Raw genomic sequence first — 20,521 nt, forward strand, 5'->3', positions numbered from 1 at the left:
GCAGGGATTTCAGCTAAAGCAGGCATGTCCAAAGTCTGTTTCGGGGGCCTAATCCGGCCCGCCGATCAATTTAATCCAGCCCCTGTGGCAGTTTATTTCCTGGGGTAAAATCCTTTAAAAACCCTCAATAACTTCAATCCTAAAAGAAGCTCAACAACTCCAACTCCTAAAAAGGTCAACAACTTTGGTCGGCCCCCACGGCCCTTCACGTCATCAAATCTGGCCCTCTTTGAAAAAAGTTTGAACACCACTGAGCTAAAGCATCCATGACTGATGGCTACCCAACCGCTGCTTATAATCCCCCAATAAAGGAGAGTCCCCACCTTCGGAGAGAGTCCATCCCACTATCAAACAGCTCTTACAGTCAGAAAGTTATTTCTTGTGTTTAGTCAGAATCTCCTTTCTTGTAAGGTAACAGTAATTAAACTATATAAAGATTATAAAACCAAATCTATTAAAATACAGACAGTAAAAACAGCAAAACACTATTCAAAGCACTTTCCTTTCAAAAAAAAGTTCCCAAAAGCTTTTCAGAATAAAATAGTCTTCACCTGCCAGCAGAAGGACAGCAAGGAAGGAGCCGGTCTAGCCTCTCTAGGAAGGGAGTTCCAAAGTCTGGGAGCAGTTTAAAGAGCCTTACAACAATGCAGTGGTTCAGTTACACCATATTTCTCAATAGAAATATTTTGTAAAGCACAATTTCCTAACAGTAGTAGTAGCAAAATAGTAGCAGCAGCAAAAAAGCAACAAACAACACAGTGTAGAAAACAACATTTCAATATTGTAAATGTACCCTTCAATATTGTTAATGTAAACATTGCACTTCTGGCAGTAGCAGCAGCAAAAATAATAATTTTGAACAGTTTTACCCTGGTCCTAGATGTTCTAGTAATGCAATTCGTAGGATTAGCTTTGTCTTAGCAGTATGAAAAGGTCAAATGAATACAAACTCCAACCAAACAAATGTACAGTAATACCAAAAGAATCCTTGGTTTTAGCCTAGTTTTTGAAAGGTGAATTTTGTCCTGGATTTTGCCCCAAAGTGAAACCCCCTCCAGATATTCCAACCCTAGGGAAGAGAGAAAAATCCTACTCTTCGAGATCTAGCAAACTGATACTGCAACCATTCTGAAATTAGGCTGTTTTTGTCACACTAACATGTGGACCAAAGTCTCATTTGCTGCTTCAGTAAGTAGTCGATTAAGTGTGTCAGGTACATATGCCCTGAGCAAAGAGACACAAAACTGGAGGCGGGCTTTGGAAAGTGAAGCCAAAAGGTCAAGCAATGGAACAGATAAGGAGTAGGTGTGTCTTTCCACTATGTCCAATCGAACGAACCAGTAGGGGCGTGACCCACTTCTAACAAGCTGGCCCTGGTGATAGGCATAACAAGAGCAATATAAGGAGGAAATGGTAGAAGTTATATGGCAATTGGAATGTGGGGGGGGGGGCAAGCTGGAACAATTCAATTAGAGTTTGTATGCAAAATATGCAATGGCCCTTTACACCTTCAGAAATGCTGAGTCAATCAGCATCTAAGGTGGGAAACCATTGTCTGTGTTCAGGCCCAAACGAAAGGAATTGAATTTCTTGAGAGGTTCTCACGCAGCAGCTTCTCACTGCAGCCTCCCTTTGAAGTTCCTTTGTTATCCTTTCAGGTGTTAACAGAGTTGACGTGTAAGAATGAAAAGCAAAGTGGGGTGCGCAAAAAAACCCAAAAAACCCCAAACAGCAATTCAGGGAACGAGTCACTCAGATGCCCTTAAAAACAAAAAAGTTCCCTCGCTTTTCTTGGAAAACGCCTTGGGAAATTAAGCAGCAGGAGGAGGAAGGCATCGCGCGCGCGACCAGCGGGAACGCGCAGTATTGCGCCACCCGCTCCTCCCCGTCCAGCGCCCTGTGGTTAATTGAGCCATTCGCAAGGGCCACCTCTTTCCAACCGCGTGGCAGCAGATTAACATCCCCTCTGTATTTGCATAACAAAAGGCAGGTCAGGGCGAGGAATGCGCTCCCCACCGGGGCCCGGGAGTTAATAATAAACAATGCGCCTCGCAATATCTTGGCCGGCAGCCATCCTCTGCGCCCTCTCACGCTTCCCAGGGGAGAGCAAAGGCTGCAAGGATCCTCTCCTCGCCCCCCCCCCCGCTTTCCACTCTCCCTCTGTCCTCGTGTTTGTTTGCATGCATACACACGTTACGTGCGCGCACGCCATCGTGTGCAAGATGAGCACCGGCAAAGAGGGTTGTTAGGCGAGCCGGTTTGGAGAGGGAAGGAGGAGAGATGGACAGATGGAAGAAAGCAAGCAGGCAGGCAGGCAGGCAGCGCTTCCCCCCACCCGTCCTTTCCTCCTCCTCCTGCCTTTGCATATGCTGCAAACTCCCGCCATTGTGTTGCAATCCCTCCTTCTTCGGAGATGAAACAAAAACAGGTAGGCGGGACCCTGCGATTCTTCACCTCGGCCCCCTCTTCGCCGCTTTGGAAAAAGCATCCAGGCTGGGGAGGGGGGAGAAGAGCCATTTGGGAGAGCTGGACCAATCAGAGGCGCAGGGGCGGGGACTTTGGCTCCGCCCCCCCTCCGGTTTCTCCCTCTCTCTCTGTGTGTGTATGTATATATATTAAAAAACGCTGAAGTTTAACCTACTTGCAAATACACACAGCGGCGCCTGCGAGGGTTCGGCTGGGAGCCGGAGAAAGAGGAGGCGGAGGAGCAGCAGCAGCAGCCGCCGCCGGAGGGGGGACCCGCCGCTTGGAATTGATGCGGCCGGGCTGGGGTTGCCTTTGCAAGCGCGGCGGGCAGGCTGGCCAGCTCGCTCGTGGGAATAGCAGCCGCGTGTAAGGAAGGGAAGAAAGAGGAGCCGCCGCCGCTTTCCTCCTTCTGCCGAGGTGACTTTCTCAGCCGGGCCATTTGCAGCCTTCCCTTCGGATCGCCGCCTTTGGGGTATGTAGCCGAGGAGGGAGTCGATGAAACCACGGCGGGGAAAGGAGGGTGACATTGGGCGTCGAGAGGCTCCGCAGAGACGGCCACGATCTGAAAACTATTATTTTTATATATTTTGCATTGCCTGCCGTTCGTCGGGGTGGCCAGGAAAACGGGCTTTTTCCTTCTCCTTTCCAGCCCAGCACCAGCCCGAGCCCTCATTTGCGCGGAGCGCTCCTTCGGCGGCATTGTCTTTTGCTCGGGAGCAGGCAGGCAGGGGTTAAACTTCTGTGTTCAAAGTGCTGATCTTTGTGCTGGCGGAATGTGCCGGGGCGGGAGCTGCCTGGAGCCGGCAAAGGGGAGGAGGAGGAGGAGAGAGAGAAAAAGAGAGGGAAGCGGGGAGGGGGGGTTGGCCATGGGAAGCGGGTTAGGGAACGGGCGCGCTGCTGCTTGCATTCTGCGAGGCGCATTACCAGCGCCGCGGCCGGATTCTGCGATCCGACGGCGTCGGGGAGGTTGCAACAGACTTTTTATTTCCATGCACAAGGTCGCCTGCGTTTATCCGGAATGTAAAACTCATTGCATAAATGCTCTGTTCGCTGCCAGCGGCCTGCTTTCGTATTTGCAAGCTGCTTAAGGTGTCCCGGGGTTGGGCAGGAATGACAAATCGGTGACTTGGGGAGGGTGGCGAGGTAACCAACCTTGATTTCATTGCCTACTGAGCCTCCTGCGTCCTTAGGCGGATCTTCATCCTCCCGTGCGCTAGGGGGCAGCATTGTCGTTCCCCTGTCGCTCCTCTAGGGGGCGCCATGGAGCTTCGGCTTGGGTTAGGAGGGCCACCAGCTTAGATCTGTTTATAAAAGGGGATTAGATGAGTGCATGCCTGGCCAGTCAGTTAGGATAGGGCAGTGCATCCTGATAATCAGATCCTGTTGGCTGAGTGCATGTCAGATGGGAAGTAAGGGGGGGGCATCGGGTGGAGAGAGATAAAGGTACTTGTTTCTCCATACTTGGAGAACAGAATTTTAAAACCCCAGCCTAAGAGTTATGGATTGAAAGGGGAAGGGATGTATGCTGTGAGCTTAAGCACCCATTATTGCACTTTCAAGAACCATGATACATACAAAAGGATTTAGGGTGACAGCCCAAACCTTGTCCCTCAAGCACTAGATAGCCTTGCGGGGGAAGAGCCATTCTTTTCCTTTTCCTCCCCCTGGGAGGCCTAGGCAGAACTACATAACCTTTGCTCCAGGGTGACTGTGGTGCCCAGGATGGGACTATTTGTTGGGTGGCGACCGTACGCTACAACATGTTGCAGTTCCCCACTCCGGCCCATATGGAACCTCCATGTTCAGAGGCAATGTATCTCGGAATTGCCAGTTCCTTGGGAGCAGCAGCAACAAGGAGAGGGTTATGTTAAACAGCCTTTTGGAGGCATTGGGTTGGCTGTTGTGACAAATGGGCTGTTGCATTTGTCCTGGCCCAGGAAGGGCTTTGTGGTCTCTTGTGTCCTTGGATGTGTGTCCCCTTCTCAGCTGACCGCGGCTGTTGGACAGTGCTGCCTTAGTGGATACTCTAGTTGCCTCCCACTACAAACTTTTCCTCCACCCCCAAAGCCTCTCTACCACATGACCTGTTAGGGAAGGGGGAGTCCCTGCCATCTGCCACTGTAGATAAGAGAGAGGTTGTAATTCTATATGTGCAGGCGCACACACACAAAGCACAGTTTCCTTCAGTGCATTGGCTCTAGGCCGTTGCCCTAGCCATGATGGGCACAACCTGGGTCCAGCCGGATGTTGCCACACTTAATGCTCCCATCGCCCCAGCCATTGGGCCATTCTGACGGAGGCTGATGAGAATTTGGGGGCAGGAATACAGGGAGGGCCACACATTTTCCACCCTGGCTTTAGAACAGTGTTTCCCAAACTTGAGTCTCCATCTGTTTTTGGACTACAACTCCCATCATCCTGATATAGTAAGACCAGTGATCATGGATGATGGGAATTGTAGTTCGAGGGGAAACGGCTAGCGACCCAAGTTTAGGAAACACTGTTTTAGGGAAACAATGTGCACCTGTTAACTCGCAGACCAGGTTTGCTTCTCCGCTGAGTTCTTGGCCTAACCTACCTTGCAGGGTGGTTGAGAGGATGAATGGTGCAGAAGCCGTGTGTGTGTGTGTGTGTGTGTGTGTGTGTGTGTGTCAGTCACTATGAAATGCCTTGTTGAAAAGATGTATGCAAAATATAACTTCTGGAGCAGGGGAAGGGAGCACTTGGGAGCCCTGTACCCTCTAGAATGGGGCAGCCCAACTTTTCACTCCAAGTGGCTGCAAGAGTACTTCGCTCAGGCAGGGGAAGCGAGGCAAAAATTTGACGACAACCCCCTCCCCATGCTGCCTTCCCAAAGCCAAGTAAGTGAGGTGCCGGGCTTTGGCAAGAAGGTGCGAGGTTCTGGCAGGGTCCCACCTCCTTCCCAAATGTGGAGACGGGAATACTCTGCGACTCAGAGCCTCACACTGTCTTCCCCAAGCCCACTTCCTTGCTTACCAACTTTGGGAAGGAGGCACCAAGGCTGGGGGCTGCCAAAAAAGGCCTTGACCACCCCGCTCTAGACTCATGTGTTGCTATCCCAGGAGCAGGCTTGCATATGTCGTGGCAGCAGTGTTAGAAACTTGGGTATATAAACTAGGCGCCAAATGGCCCCTTAAACCACAGGTACAGTTGCCAAAACAGAATGTCTAGTCGCCATTTGGGGGGAGGAGGCTCTAAAGTCCTAATTTTCAAATGATGGACTGACTGCGATTGATTCTCAGTTGAACATCTGGCTAGTTCAGAGGACAACCTTGAGCTAGTTAATAATTTGGAGAACTTGAAGAAGAAAAATCACTTGATCCAGGGATAGTCCACGTATATATCAGCCTATTCCAACCTCTTTTTCTTAATGGCGACTGCTGCTGCTGCTCAGGCTGCACAGAAAAAGCGTTTGGGGTTCCTGAAATTCATTCTGGTTGGGCAGGTTTAAAAGATAACAACTGAGAGAATCCTGTGCTGTTAGCGTGTGGTCCAATGATCCCCAGGCATGCACCTTTCCAGGTGTCGGAGATACCAGGCGCTGTCCTGGCTCCAAGCATCTTCACTTGGTCGCAAGCGGTTGATCGCCAGGGTGCAAAATGCGCCTGGCTAATTTCAAACACTGCATGGTTTTTTGGGGGGACGGGACCCTGTGCTGCCTTGTACATGACCCTCCTCCTTTTGTCTTCCAGTGCCCAGCTTGCGATGGCTGACCACATGATGATGTCAATGAGCCACGGGGTGAACGGGATGCAGGGCTACCGGATAGGCATGAACGGGATGCAAGGCCCTCCGCAGCAGCAGCAGCACGTGCTAAGGACGCTCCCCGCCAACCACCAGATGATGCAGTACGGAGGCCCTGCCCTGGACGGAGGGATGAGGCAGAGGCCCAGCATCAATGGACAGATGGGGCACCACCAGGTCCCAGGCGCCATGATGTTCAGCAATCCGAGCCAGCAGCAGCAGCAACAACAACAACAACACCAGCAGCAGCAACAACAACAGCAGCAACAGCAACAATACTTGGGACCGGTGGGCACTCAGCAGCTCATGGCTAGCATGCACTTGCAGAAACTGAACACGCAATACCAGGGCCACCCCCTCATGGGCATGAGCAACGGGCCCATCGGGGCAGGGGTGCCGCAGTACAGGATGGGACCCGGGCAGCACCTGGGGATGCAGCACCTGCCCTCTCCGGCCCTGACCTTGAACGTTATGGACACGGATCCCATCGACGAAGAGGTCTTGACGTCTCTGGTCATGGAGCTCGGCTTGGACCGGGTTCAGGAGCTGCCCGAACTCTTTCTGGGACAGAACGAGTTTGACTTCATCTCGGACTTTGTCAGCAAACAGCAGACCAGCGCCATCAGCTGTTGAGGTGGCTCTGCTGTGGGAGCTGGCGCTTCTCTTTGTGGCTTGATCACCACCACCACACACCCCTACTTCCTGATCTTCCCCCTGCACAGATCTACAGGCTTTCCCAGGTCGCCCTTGCCCCCACCTCCTGGAAATAACAATGGACAATCATTTGGAGGCTCCCCCCCCCCGCCCTCTTTTTTGCTTTGCACTGTCGTGCTCCTCTTGTGTAGGGGGAGGGGGGAGGAATCGGAAAGGTGTCTGTGTTGTTGTTTTTTGCAGACGAGACGGCGCAGAGATGGAGCCGTGTCCTCGGGTTGTGCCTATGGCAGCTACAGAATTTCAAGAAAAACAAAATGGCCTTTTTTTCACCTGCATGGCCTTCTCTCTCCCCCCCACCCTGCAAAAAACAACTACCGTCTTGAGTTTGGACTACAAGGGGGGGCAAGTTGCTGAGAATCCACTCCGCTGTTGGCTTTGTCAAGAAAGTCTAGCAAGCCCCTCTACATTCAGTGTCTGGTTTTTATTTTTAAGCCATTCTTTCACTGAAAGAGTGGGCAGGAGGTAAAAATAAATAAATGGCTTGCTCTTCTTTGTAAGCCTCAATCTCTTTATTGCTCCTCAGTACTGTGGAATTAGCAACCAGTCTTCTCTCCTTGACTTGAAGAGATCAGTGCTCTCAGGTTGTGTTTTATTCTGTGTTCTTTTTTTACTTCCATCGGGTTTTTGTTTTGTTTTTAAAGCGAAACTTCAGCGGATGACATTTTGGGGTTCGGTGCAGGGGAGAGTGGTATTAACCAATCGGTTATAAGATCCTTTGACTTCCTTTTCCGGCTACTACAAACACGGGCTTTTAAGATGCCATCGGAGCTCTTCTTTCTCTGCCTCTGAAACCAAATAAAATCCTTGTAATTGTGTATATTACTGATTCTTTTTTTAAAAAAAAAAAATCTTATTTATCACTTGTGTGTTTCTAGTCCGTATTTATTTGGAAGGGCTCGGATTTATTTGCCTTCTGAGATTATTGGGAAGGGCTAACGATAAAGGCTGGGGAATGCATGCCCCTCCAACACTTCCATGGGGTTTTTGTTCTGCTATCAGTAACTGAGAGAAAGGCTGGAAAAAACAAAAACGAGCACCCTATCTATCTATCCCTCTCCCTCCCCGCTGGGGCTCAAATGTAAATTCTTAGTTCTTAATTGTGTTTCTCGGAAAAGAGGAAAATAAGTTTGCGGCTGAGCGGCTTGTTTCCTTTCTCGGTCTCGTTTCCAAAGGCTTTTGGAAAGTTTGCTGCTCAGGTTGGCAGGCCTCTGGAGCTTCTACTGTCCCCTCTTGTCGCAAGCACACAGTAGCACATCATTGTTGATCGATGAAGTGAGAATGTACAGGTGATTTTTTTTTCCAAAATAAAAGCTAAAACCTCAACATTGAACCTGTTTTGTTTGGGTCGTGCCTCTTGCTTTTTAAATCTCCGTTTAGAAAATGCAGCGTGGGTCCTGGAAGGGGTTGAAAGTCTCTGGGTTTCCTGTCTTTTTTTCTAAAAAGTGACTTGGGTGAGCTTATGTCTCTCTTGGACACATAAGTAGTCCCGTACCGACAACCAGCACATGTGCAAAGCTAAGCAAGAGTTTCTTGCTTGTCTGGAAACAAGAGGAGGGACTGTCCGCTCAGCACCTCACTTGCATGCAGAAAATCCTAGGTTCAGTTACGGCAGATCCCATTAAACAAGGATCTCCAAGGAGCAGGTGCTGGGAAGAACCTCTGCCTGCTGGCCTGGAGATCTGCTGCCAGTCCGTGTACACAATGCTGGGCTCAGTGGACTAGTGCCCTGGCTTTGTATAAGGCAGCTTCCAGTACATTCAATGACTTCACATGAGTTGCAAGGGGGGGGGTTATATTAAAGATGCCTTTTGAAATTACCTTTATACCTCCCGCTGTCAGCTTCAAATGTGTGTCTTCTATATAGAACTGGCAGGGTAGTCTCTCTGATCTAAATAAGATGAGTCAACAACATTTTGGCGTTTGCGGCCAGACTAAATTTAGGTTTTGTTGGTGTGCCTCGAGTAAAAGGGAAACGGAGATAAACTAGCAGTTAACTGCTTTCCTGCCTGGTTTGCAAATGTACACAACTAGTAACTCAATCCAGCGCCGGTTCTTTATTCCTACTGTTGTACCACCTGCCCCCCAAAAAACCCACTTATGGTAATTGTTGATTAAATTTAGCATTTTTGTTTCTTCCTGTGATAATGGTTTAGTGAGTTGACTTGCTTACCTTGGCAGTTTTGCTGATTCCTGTGTGTCTGTATGCCCTGGATTACAAAGCCCTTGTTAACTGGCTGCCTTAATACTTTGCGGTGAAGAGCTTCCAGAGAAGCAGATGGGGCAGAGATGTAGAATTCAGGGCAGAGCGAAACAGGGTAGATTTTAGGTCCTCCACATTAAACAGCAAATTAAAAATTTCTCCTGACCTGTCTGTACCCCTGTCTGTGCTGTCATTTTGCCATGTTTGTAAAATTCAATCTTATTGCAACTTCTCAAAAACTGGACACCCCATGTGTCTCTTATGCAAAGTCTAGTGGTGACCTCTGATGAAGTATTTTCCTAGGAGCATAGTTTTAATTCCATTTATATCCCTCCTTCCCTCTGAGGTGCTTAAGGTGGCTTTCTGCCCCTCTCCACATTAACCTCACAAAAACTCAAGATTTTGGATCCACCTCCCTCTCCTGTGGGCCAGCACAGCTATATGTGTGGAATGTATTTAATTTATTGATGAAAACCTCCAAGTGGTTGCATAAAATAACCAATGAAAGCAGATGTTAAAACGCCTAGCATTTATTAAAATAAAAACAGCTGTGTCAAAAAGATGAAGCAACATATGAAAATGAACACAGCTTCTAATGTATAGTTCAAAACTGCTGATTTCGCACAGTGTACCTGTGATTAAACAATACAAGTTTGTGTTGCTTTAAAAGTGGATAGGTCTGCAGTCAAGCAGGAGATAAAACAGTTTTCCTGGAAGTTCCAGTACAAAAAGCCATTGGCTCCTGATATTGGCCAGTGTTATGTAGCGTTCCCGTGCGCTGCTCTGGTTCGCCAGAAGCAGCTTAGTCATGGTGGCCACACGACCCGGAAGCTGTATGCCGGCTCCCTCGGCCAATAAAGCGAAATGAGCTCCACAACCCCAGAGTCGTCCGTGACTGGACCTAGCGGTCAGGGGTACCTTTACCTTTACCTTTACGTAGTGGTTAGAGTGTCAGGTTAGGACCTGGGAGACTAGTGTTCAAATTCCCGCTTCGGGTCAGTCATCACCTCCCAGCCTAACCTACCTCATAAGGTTATTGTGGGGATTAAATGAGGGGGGTGAAAAGGATGTACGCCACCTTGAGCTCCTTAGAGGAAAAAGTGTGGTAATAATAAAATTATTTCTATTATTATTATTTGTAACCAGCCCATCTCCTGGGTTGTCCGGGCCACTCTGGGCGGCTTCCAACACACATAAAAGCTTAATAAAATGTCAAATATTAAAAACTTCGCGATACAAGGCTGCTTTCAGATGTGTTCTAAAAATTGTGTGGTTCTTTATCTCCTTGACATCTCATGGGAGGGCGTTCCACAGGGAGGGTGCCACTACCAAGAAGGCATTCTGCCTGATCGCATATAAATGCAATCAATAATTATTGTTCTGGTACAGTTACCCTATTACATGCTTACACTGGAGCTGTAAAACAACAGCTTGGTCTCAGGCTATGACTGAAGCAACTTTCTCCAACCTGATGCTGCCCCAAACTTCTGGAGGGCACCTAATAGGGGAAGGATTGGTCTGCAGGAATGTGATGCAAAGTTCTTGAAAGTAAGCAGCTCTGGGACGACTCAGGGTTTGGATAGGAGGCAACAAAGAAATAATTCTTGGTTCCTAGATGTAAAGTATTACGTGACCCTGTGTACAGGGCACAGCGAAAAGTGCAAAATGGGCTGACAAGAAGAAGTAGCAAGGGTCTCTTTGGTAATGAGCAGTTGGACCTCTTAATACCTACAGATAAACAACACCTGAAAGAGGAATTGGAAAACAAACACCACAAGGGATATATTCACATTTTCAGGAAATGTACAGTTGTTGCAGAGGAGACACTGTTTTTGTTTGTGTGTGAGGGGGGGGGGAGGAAATACAGTGGTACTTCAGGTTACATACGTTTCAGGTTACAGACTCCGCTAACCCAGAAATAGTACCTCAGGTTAAGAACTTTGCTTCAGGATGAGAACAGAAATCGTGCTCCGGCGGCACGGTGGCAGCAGGAGGCCCCGTTAGCTAAAGTGGTGCTTCAGGTTAAGAACAGTTTCAGGTTAAGAACGGACCTCTGGAACGAATTAAGTACTTAACCCGAGGTACCACTGTAACTTCCAACTTTTGTCATATTTTACTTTGATATATGGCATCTTCCCTCTGTCAGATGAGACCGTTTCTTTATCTAGCCCACCTCAGGATTTCAGGGAGAGAGAGAGGTGTTTCACATGGCTTGCAAAACTGCTTCTTTAAACAAAAAAATAAAACCCAATTCTGGCACCTCTCAGGTGGGCGCCATTCCAAGAGAACGAGGGAGGCATTCATGGTGAGCACCTCTTTGTAACTTGTGGATTTCCGATGAAGCTGAACGTGGAAACGTTCAGGGCAGATTTTACAAAGTAGTCACACAGCACATAGTTATAGACTATGGAATTGGCTTCCACGGGAGGCAGCAATGGCCGCCAAGTGGGTTGCCTTTAAAAGAGGATTCGACAAATTTGGGGGTGGGATAGGGCTATCCGTGGCTACTAGCTATGATGGCTGTGCTCTGCCTCCATGGTTGGAGTCTGTATGCTTCCAAATGCTAGGAGCTAGAAGCCACAGGAAGGGAGAGTGTTTTTGCCCATGGGTCCTGCTGGGGGGGGGGGGGGCTTCGCACCTGGAGACCCATTGGGAGACTAGATGGGCCATTGGCCTGATTCCGCAAGGCTCTTCTGTACTCAGATGATGATGACCTGACTTGCTAGAAGGCAGTTTCCAATGTTGTGTCTTGGCATGTTTTAAGAAGCCATAGCATCACAGAACAGATGCCAGCGCTGAATCCTGGCTTATTAACACCCCTGGCAGATCTGTGAACAAATGTTATGACTCCCGAGCTGCCTCCTGCTTTCAATTGCATCATGGATCGTTCTGAGCCCGGTCACCTTCTCTCGGCGGCTGACTAGCGGTCAACATACACAAACCCCAGCCTGCTGCGCAACAACAGGAAACGCTCATGACAAAGGGCCACTTCATGCGCTTCTTGGCCTGGAACAATTGTTCATTGATGGGATTATTCTCTGCTCCTCTCACATGAAGAGACTACTTCTCCAAACAGCGTTTGGCTTGCTCTAGTTATTGCCAGGTATGTGAACTGGAGCTTCTCTCCAGCTCTTAACAGCTTGCTCTCAGCTTGTTGCCATGATCTCTGCGACTGGGCGCACAGCACACATTTAAAGCACATGACTTCCCCAAAGAATCTGGGCAACTATAGTTACACTTAAGGGTGCTGGGAACTATAGCTTTGTGAAGCGGAAAGTACGGTTCTCAGGATTATTGGGGAGAAGCCTTATGCTACAACTTGTTTTAATTTTTATTATGTATTTTGTGGTTTTATATCTTGATTTTATTATGTGAACCGCCCTGAGACCCCTTGGTATAGGGCGGTATATTATTATTATTATTATTATTATTATTATTATTATTATTATTAACAACAACAACAACAACAACAATCAGTGCTTTTTCTGGGGGGGACGCAGGGGGACACATACCCCTAAACATTTTGTGAATCTAAGTTTCGCCTCATCGAGGGGCAGTATTTCAATATGAGTAGGAAAATGAGAGTACCCCTGAACATTTTTTTTGAAAAAAAGCACTAATAATAATAACAATAATAATAAAAAATGATATCAATGCATGGTGTATACGCAACCTGTATCCCACTTCTTCCACTGACATCCCTCCCAAATGTCTGCAGAGATGAAACGCATCCCCTGCCCCCCAGTTTAACATAGTTTAACAGCAACAGCAGTAACAGCTTAACCGCAACAGCTCATCGTATGCTGAGGAAATAGGTGGATTAATTCCTCCTCTTGTCTGGATCTCTGCTATGCTGGTACTATCTAGGCTAGCCCTGCGACAGACTATCAGGGTCCAAGAAGAGGCTTCCACGAAGGTGTGAAACCATAGCTGTCAACTTACAGATTTGAAAATAAGGGACCAGCAGCCTCGAAAATAATGGATCAGCAGCCAAAATAAGGGATTTTGCTTACCCAATTCCTCACGATGCGCCCCTGAGGGGGAAAAGGGAGAGACGGAGACACGGCAGCTCGTGGGCGTGCTCTCTCTCGTGGCAGAGGACCCCAAGCTGCTGCTTCCCTCCCAAGCCGGGCAAGCGTGAAACCCGGGAAAATTAAGGGACATCATCAATAAGGTAAGGGACAGCAGCAAGACACGGCGCTGGGATAAGGGAGTTTCCCGCCAAATAAGGGACGGTTAACAGCTATGTGTGAAACCCACGTTCTTTGCCAATGGGGAGATTCGAGAACTGAAGCAAATCAGAATAGGGCAGGATTTCAGCAGTCCAGCTTGTGCGTTTGAGTGGCGGATCACAATACGGCACATGCAAAAGGTCCCAGGTTCAGTCCCTGCCTAGCATCTCCAGTTCAAAGGACCAGGCGGCAAATGATGGGGGCAGTCAGAGCAGACAATGTTGGCCAAGACTGACAGCAGGGGCGAAATTAGGCTTTATTTCACCTTGGTCAAAGACTCAGTTTGGCACACCCCATACACATTTGTGTACACACACAGGCTGGGAGCCTCAATGGCGCCCCTCTGGAGGCTTCACCCCAGGCAAAAAATGTGGCTATGGCTCTGGATATGACATAGGGGGAGACAGGTATGACCCAGTGTATTTATTCTGAGAACAACAGGAGAGGGCTATATATTGCTACCTGGAAGCCTCTCGCTGGTACTTGAGCGAAACATGAAACTGAGCAACATGGACCTTTTGCCTCTTACAGGGTTCTTAAGTCATGCTATCCCAATTTCTTCCCTGATCTCCAAGAGCCAGCAAAACTGAACACCTCCAGAGAACTCTTAATGCCAATCCACAGGGACAGAAAAAAGAGCTTCTACCCTTTTTTTTTTAAAATAATATTTTATTAAGGATTTTCTTGTTTTACAGAAGTGTAGTGCCTCGTTTTTTGTTTGTTTTTTTCATGTAACATTTTTACAAATCCATTTCATTTGTTGAGGCATTAGGGGGAGAAGAGAAAAAAAAGAGAGAAGAAAAGGGGGGGTGGAGAGAGGGAAGATGGATGGGGGTGGGGTCGGGTGGCGGTGTTTCTATTATGTTTAATGTGTGTAGAGTTTGGTGTCAGCGTTGTTTGTGTTGTTCACTTGTGTTCCTTTGGTGGTGAGAGAGGTTGGGGTTGGCCGAGGGTGTGATTGTTTGCTTGTGATTGGCTGTGGGCTTCTACCCTATTGAAAAATAAATCCAGAGGGCTGGGGTTCTGTCCGCTCTGCAAGATTGCACAATTTTATATTTTTACACTGCATACAGCCTGTGCGCACTGCCAGCCTGTTCTTGTGCCCTGTTTTCTTTTGCTTTCTTCCTTTCACTCCAAGGCTCATGTGTGGCACATGTGTGCACATGCATGCACACACCTAGATGCATGTGCATATTGACACACAGTGCCTGGAGTAAACAGAATAATTGGGCTGCCAGGAATTAACTTGCTTGTCATACCACTAAACTTTTTTTTTTTAAGTCTCATGAGTTGCATAATTAGCATTAGACATTGGGTGTTGTTGTTTTAAGACTATGCTGCCATCTTGGGGCATGCTTCCTTTTGTTTTGTTGTTAGAGCTTCAATATGCTGCCTCAGCACACAAAGCCCTTCAAGTCCTTAAGATGCTACAAGGCTTTTTGTTAATTTTGCTGCAACAGACCATCATAGCTACACTTTAGGAAATTGGAAATTGTCATTCAACTCAGATCCGTACATAATCTTCTGACAGGACAGAGAAAGGAGACTGAGAGTATGGCCGTAATATTCATAATAATGATAAATTAAACTATTTATTCACATTTATATCCCGTGTTTTCTCCAAGGAGCTGAAAGTGGCACCCATAGTTTTCCCCGCCCTATTTTCACTTCACAACAACCCTGCAAGGGAGGTGTCTGGCCCAAAGTTACTAACAAGCTTCCTGGCTGAGTGGGGATTTGAACAAGGGTCTCCCACATCCTAGTCCAGCACTCTGGCAGCGTGGTGTAGTGGTCAAGAGCAGTGGACTCATAATCTGGTGAACTGGGTTCGCTTCCCTGCTCCTCCACATGCAGCTGCTGGGTGACCTTGGGCCAGTCACACTTCTCTCAAGTCTCTCAGCCCCACTCACCTCACAGAGTGTTTGTTGTGGGGAAGGAAGGGAAAGGAGAATGTTAGCCGCTTTGGGGAGTGAAAGGCAGGATATCAAGTCCAAACTCTTCCTCCTCCTCCTCCTCCTCCTCTTCTTTCCCACTCAGTAACTCTCAAAGCGGTTTACAGACAATACAGCACAGAAATAAAACAGAAAGTGCAAATCAACACGTCAATGAAAGTGCTTAACATCCGTAATAAAACAAGAACCGATTACTATACAAATTAAACGGGGAATCAGCAGGGATACAGCTGGTTCCTGAATAGGGTGGCAAGGTTCTGAATTAACAATGGAGCTGGGCAATTTGTTCAGATAGTCACTAAAAGAGCTACACTGATTGTCAGCTATGTTTCAGGCTAGAGCCATCAAAGTGCATTAGGTTCTCTCAAACTGGGGTTTAACAAGCTGCAAAGTGGCAAGCCCTGAAATCATCCCTTAACCTCGGAAACACAGGGTGATAATAGGAACTGCATGGCCAAAAAGAACTGTCTGTAGGTTAAGCGGCTCTCATCTCCATTATTCTATATTTGATACCTTAGAATTCTTATGACAAAAGCCACGGCTGCACAACCCTAGGCAGCGCTCAAATACACAACGAAGCTATTGTTATTGTTGCTTTGTAGTTTTTGTGTAAGCACAGGCTTCAGCAACGGGCACGAAACTTAGCATGCCGAGAACGCTGTTTTTAATTTGTTTGCTTTTAAAAAGCAAGCTCCTAGCCCCTTCTGCTTGGAAATGTGTGAGTAACACCTGGTGAGGTTTCAGAACCAGAAAGAGGACTTCCAGAGACCAGGGGGTACTCCTCCTGAGCTCCTTACCCCTCCCTATGATGAAAGTATTAGGCAAAGTAATAAGATATATGCACTTTGGAGTCATTTGCATTTTTAATAGGTGACCCAGATTTCAGATTTCCTTGGTCCTTTGGAACAGAATCCTGACAGCTTTAGCTGGAAAGGAGATCTGCGGTTTTCACAGTACATTTGAGCAATTGAAGTTGTTCCGTAGGGCCAAGGGCCATTGTCCCAAAAGCCATGGCCTGCCTTCAGTCAGCCTTTACCCACCTGCCTGCCTTAGAACCAGTCCATGGGGTTTGTCCTGGCTGCCACCTTCCCCCTCCGTAGACTCAGCCTTGCCTTTGTAGAACACAGCAGGGAGGAGGATGGGGTCGAAATTAAAATTTGTTGCCTCTGCCTGCAATTGGCTCTGGCTTCCCCTGCGATTGGACTCTGAAATATACTCAAAGTCGAGAGTGGATTTCATGCTTTTTATTCAGCTCATAGTGGTGAGGAAGAATGAAAGTCCCCTCAAAGTATCTGCTTTATATACATTATTTACACAATGGGCTGCACGTGATTGGCTAATTCCGGAATTCTCCTGTAGGCCAATCAGGTTGTGGATTCACTTCCATCTGGAGCCGGATTGGGTGGCTCCTGCAGACCAATCATACTGCTGCATTGTTCTAGGACCAATCAGACTGCTGCATTCTGAATCCTATTGTTCCAAGACCAATCAGACTTCTGCATTTTGGATCCTATTGTTCTAGGACCAATCAGACTGCTGCATTTTGGCTCCTATTCAACTCAGTACATAACAGACTCCTTGCTTTCTGCCCTTCCAGTTCCAATGGGCACCATCTACCACTGCAGTCGAGTAATGTGCCAGAGTAAGAATGGGGCAGCAGAGTGCAAGCAGTGTTTTTCAGAGGCAATTGGTTCAGGTGCCATATTAAAGCTCAGCTCCTTCCCATGCAGCTATGCTATGTTGTTGTTCAGGATGACATGAAAGGGGAGGGAAATGTCTCGAGTTAAAGGTACGCACTGCTAGGCTCCATGCCCTCAGATGCTTGTCGGTCAAACCACATCCTCTGCTGCCACTGCCAAGTGAAGTGAGACAGGGGCCTCCCAAGGAGAGAGCCTTTTTGGTAGTGGCACCCCAGCTGCAGAAAAGACTCCTCAGAGAGGTTCATCTGATGACTCTGCAGTGGTTTCAATTTGAGGCAAAGACCCAGGCTTTTAAACTTTGTAGGAAACTCTGTTGTTTGTCGGAAACTTCGTTTGTTGTTCGCCTAACCCAAGTTGTAAACTGTGTATAGCACTGTCCTTGCTGCAACAAAGGTTTACACACTCTCATACAGTTGTGTTTTATTGTTTATTGTTAATTTTAATTATTGTATCTTATATTGTCAATATTTTCTTTCCCCTCCTTCCCTTCCTTTTTATGGAAGCCATCCAGGGAATATTTACTGATGGGTGACTATACAAATTTAATTAACGTATAACAAAATCAACGAACATATGTCGATACAGCTGCGTGCTGAGCGGCTTACAGAATGGAAGTGGTATGGTCGCCTACTTCAATGTCCTGCAATCTCTGTAAGGGGAACAGGCAGCATTCTTGGATGGTTGCTTTAAAAAGTGCTGGGAGCCACCATCTTTATTCCCCACAATGCCCTAGGGCAGGGACGGGGACCTATTTCATTCCCTTTTCATCAGATATTAAGCTTCTTCTGGAGAACCTTCTGAGAGCAGCATCCAGGTGGCAGGTAGGGCCGCAGGCAAAAATAGGAGGAACAATGCATGAGTGTTACACCTTTGTTATGGTAGGCTACTTTCTCTGCCATAGGTGTAGCCAGGATTTATGTTGTGGGGGGCAGGACACCCACCTGTCATCTGTCTAGCAGATTCGGAATGAAATGTCTCAAAAACAGTTGTTTTAAATCACTTTCTTTTGACCCCAAATGCTGGAGCCTACAACAGGTCAGGAAAGGCTACACATAGGACATTTGCCCCATAAAGTACCTATAGAACAGGATGGGATAGCTGTGCATAATTGGACTACTCGAACCTTCTTCATCCCACAAAGTTGGCTTGGTTTTGTTTTGATGTCACTACTGCAAAACGGAGGAAGATGGGTTTCAAAACACAGAAATGTTGTGAATGGTTCTCCGTTGGGTTGCCTCACAGGCAAGCCAGCAAGAAAAAACAGACAGCTCTTCATTTCCTGTCTCTGTTGCAAAATCCAAGCGGAGTTGCAAGCCGTTAAATCGAGGCCAAAACAGTGTGTCGGTATCCATAAGAGCATAGGAAGAGCTTGCTGGATCAGTGTCCTGCTTTCACAGTGGCCGAGCAGATCACTGTGGGAAACTTGTGATCAGGATTCGTGCAGAAGAGCACTCTCCCCTCTTGCAGTTTCCAGCAAGTGATATTCAGAAGCATTGCGGCCTCCAACTGTGGAGGGCAGAGCGTAGCCACTGCGGCTAGCAGCCTTCGAGAGACCTCACTTCCATCTATTTTAAAAGCATCCAAGTTGGTGGCCATCACTGCCTCCTATGGGAGCAAGGTCCATCGTTTTAACTATGCCATACCCTCCGATGAAAATAGGGACGTCCCATTCCATAATGATAATTTTATTATTTGTACCCCACACATCTTTCTGGGTTGCTGCAGCCACTCTGGGCAGCTTATAAAAACATAATAAAACATTAGACATTTTTATTTTTTTAAAAAAACTTCCCTATACAGGTTTGCCGTCAGATGGCTCGGGGATTGGATAACTTCATACCCTCCAACATTTCTCCAATGAAAACTGGAACATCCTAAGGAAAAGTGGGAACAAATCCAGAAACTGCAACGGCGTCTCTAAATCAGGGACGTCCCTGGAAAATAGGGACACTTGGAAAGTCTGCTATGCTCTGTATTAAAATGTACTTTCTTTTATTTTCTGTCCTGAATCTCCCAACATTCAGCTTCATCGGATATCCAGTGTTAGGAGAGAGGGAGAAAACTTTTCCTCTGTCTAATTTCTCCATGCCATGCTTCATCATCCAAAGGGAGAGACCTTGGGTGGGAAGGGACTCTGAGGGCACATGCTACTCAGAAGCCAGTGGGGAGTGAGAGGGGTTAAACCTGGAGGTGGGTGGACAGCAGAGTTTCCACAGCACAAGGGTCAATTGTGCAGCCTGAAAGGGCATTGGGCTGCTGAGCTCTCTGAGTGGCTGGGGGCAGGAGGGCTTGCTGATCCTACTAGGAGTCTTTACGTACTCAGTGGAAGGGATCCTTGTCAGTCAGGGGTGGGGGAACGTTTCCAGCCTGAGGGCCACATTCTCTTCTGGGCAATGTTCCGAGAGCAACATGTGATTGGTGGCAGGGAAAGAGGCAATGGTGGACAGGACAATATATGTGCATTCAGGGCCATCTTAACCGTTGACGCTAGGGGTGCATGGCGCCCGGGCGCCAGGCTGTCAGGGGCACCAGGCCAAGAGTCCAGGGCCGAGCTGGGGGGGGGGGGAGGCAGCAGCCGGCTGTGCCCCCCTCCAGCATGGAACCCACACCCACCTTCATAAGCCCCTGTGTGAGGGCGCTGGCATCCCCGTTGGTTGGCGCTGTGAGTCCCTAAAGGTAAATAACTATTCTAAAGGTAAATAACTATTTACTTTAAAAAAGGTCAACAACTTTGAGGGTTCTATCCCTAAAAAAAGGTTAAAAGGTCAACAACTTTGGGGTGTCCCCCCCTAAAAAATGGTCAACAACTCTGGGCAGCCTAGGGGTGCTGGGTGTATCTTTGCACCCCAGCGCCGCATATGCTTAAGACAGCCCTGTGTGCCTTTTACCCTTGTACAGCAGGTTAGTTTCTTCACACACACACTCACACACACATCTCGGTCCTCCACCCAGGCAAGGACACATTTCTAGCCAGGCAAAAGCACCAAGGAGGGTGCAAAGTAGAGCCTGGAAGTGACCCAGGAAGGAGAGGATTAGTGTAAGCAGCTGAAATCAGTAGTGCTTTTGCACTTCACTCAAGGTGCAGCAAAAAAATAAAATTTGACCTTGGCCCTGGTCCTCCCCTCAAAGGGCCAGGATGGGCTTCTTCACAGAGTTGTGCTTTGGTACTCCAGCGTTTCTTACTGTATGAATGCGGCAACTCAACTCTGCATTGAGTACCCTTTGTGTAAAAGGCATTGCTCTGTTTTCTGTTCCGAAAGATGAATGCAGCTTTGTGGATCTCCTGCATGGGTGGGTGTGTTTGTTTGACTTGACTGTTTGGCTTGGATGACAAAATCCAAAGGTCTTTTGTCATCTTCCCTGTGGTAGCACATTGCGCAGCCAAGATTTGCAATATAGTCAAGAATATCTGTTCGCTCAGGCCAGGGACCCATCTAGCCTTGCATTCTCATGCAGGCTAACCAGGGCATGAGCAAAACAGCACTCCTGTTA

The 20,521-nt window shown here is 47.8% G+C and overlaps 1 protein-coding gene across 2 annotated transcripts; it reads left to right on the plus strand.

Annotated features, from left to right (window-relative positions):
- The first annotated feature begins 2,619 nt into the window (after positions 1–2,619).
- On the plus strand, positions 2,620–8,275 carry CITED4 (Cbp/p300 interacting transactivator with Glu/Asp rich carboxy-terminal domain 4). Of its 2 annotated transcripts, none has more exons than XM_077932060.1 (2): positions 2,620–2,883; positions 6,180–8,275. In XM_077932060.1, exon 2 carries the CDS (start codon positions 6,193–6,195, stop codon positions 6,862–6,864), a length of 672 nt encoding a protein of 223 aa, XP_077788186.1. In that variant the 5' UTR covers positions 2,620–2,883; positions 6,180–6,192; the 3' UTR covers positions 6,865–8,275. The 2 variants fall into 2 exon arrangements, with proteins under 2 accessions (XP_077788186.1, XP_028598588.2); XM_028742755.2 differs by having other exon boundaries at positions 2,622–2,938.
- Positions 8,276–20,521: the final 12,246 nt, after the last annotated feature.

Source organism: Podarcis muralis, chromosome 7 (assembly GCF_964188315.1).
Source record: "Podarcis muralis chromosome 7, rPodMur119.hap1.1, whole genome shotgun sequence".
Classification (NCBI taxonomy): Eukaryota; Metazoa; Chordata; class Lepidosauria; order Squamata; family Lacertidae; genus Podarcis; species Podarcis muralis.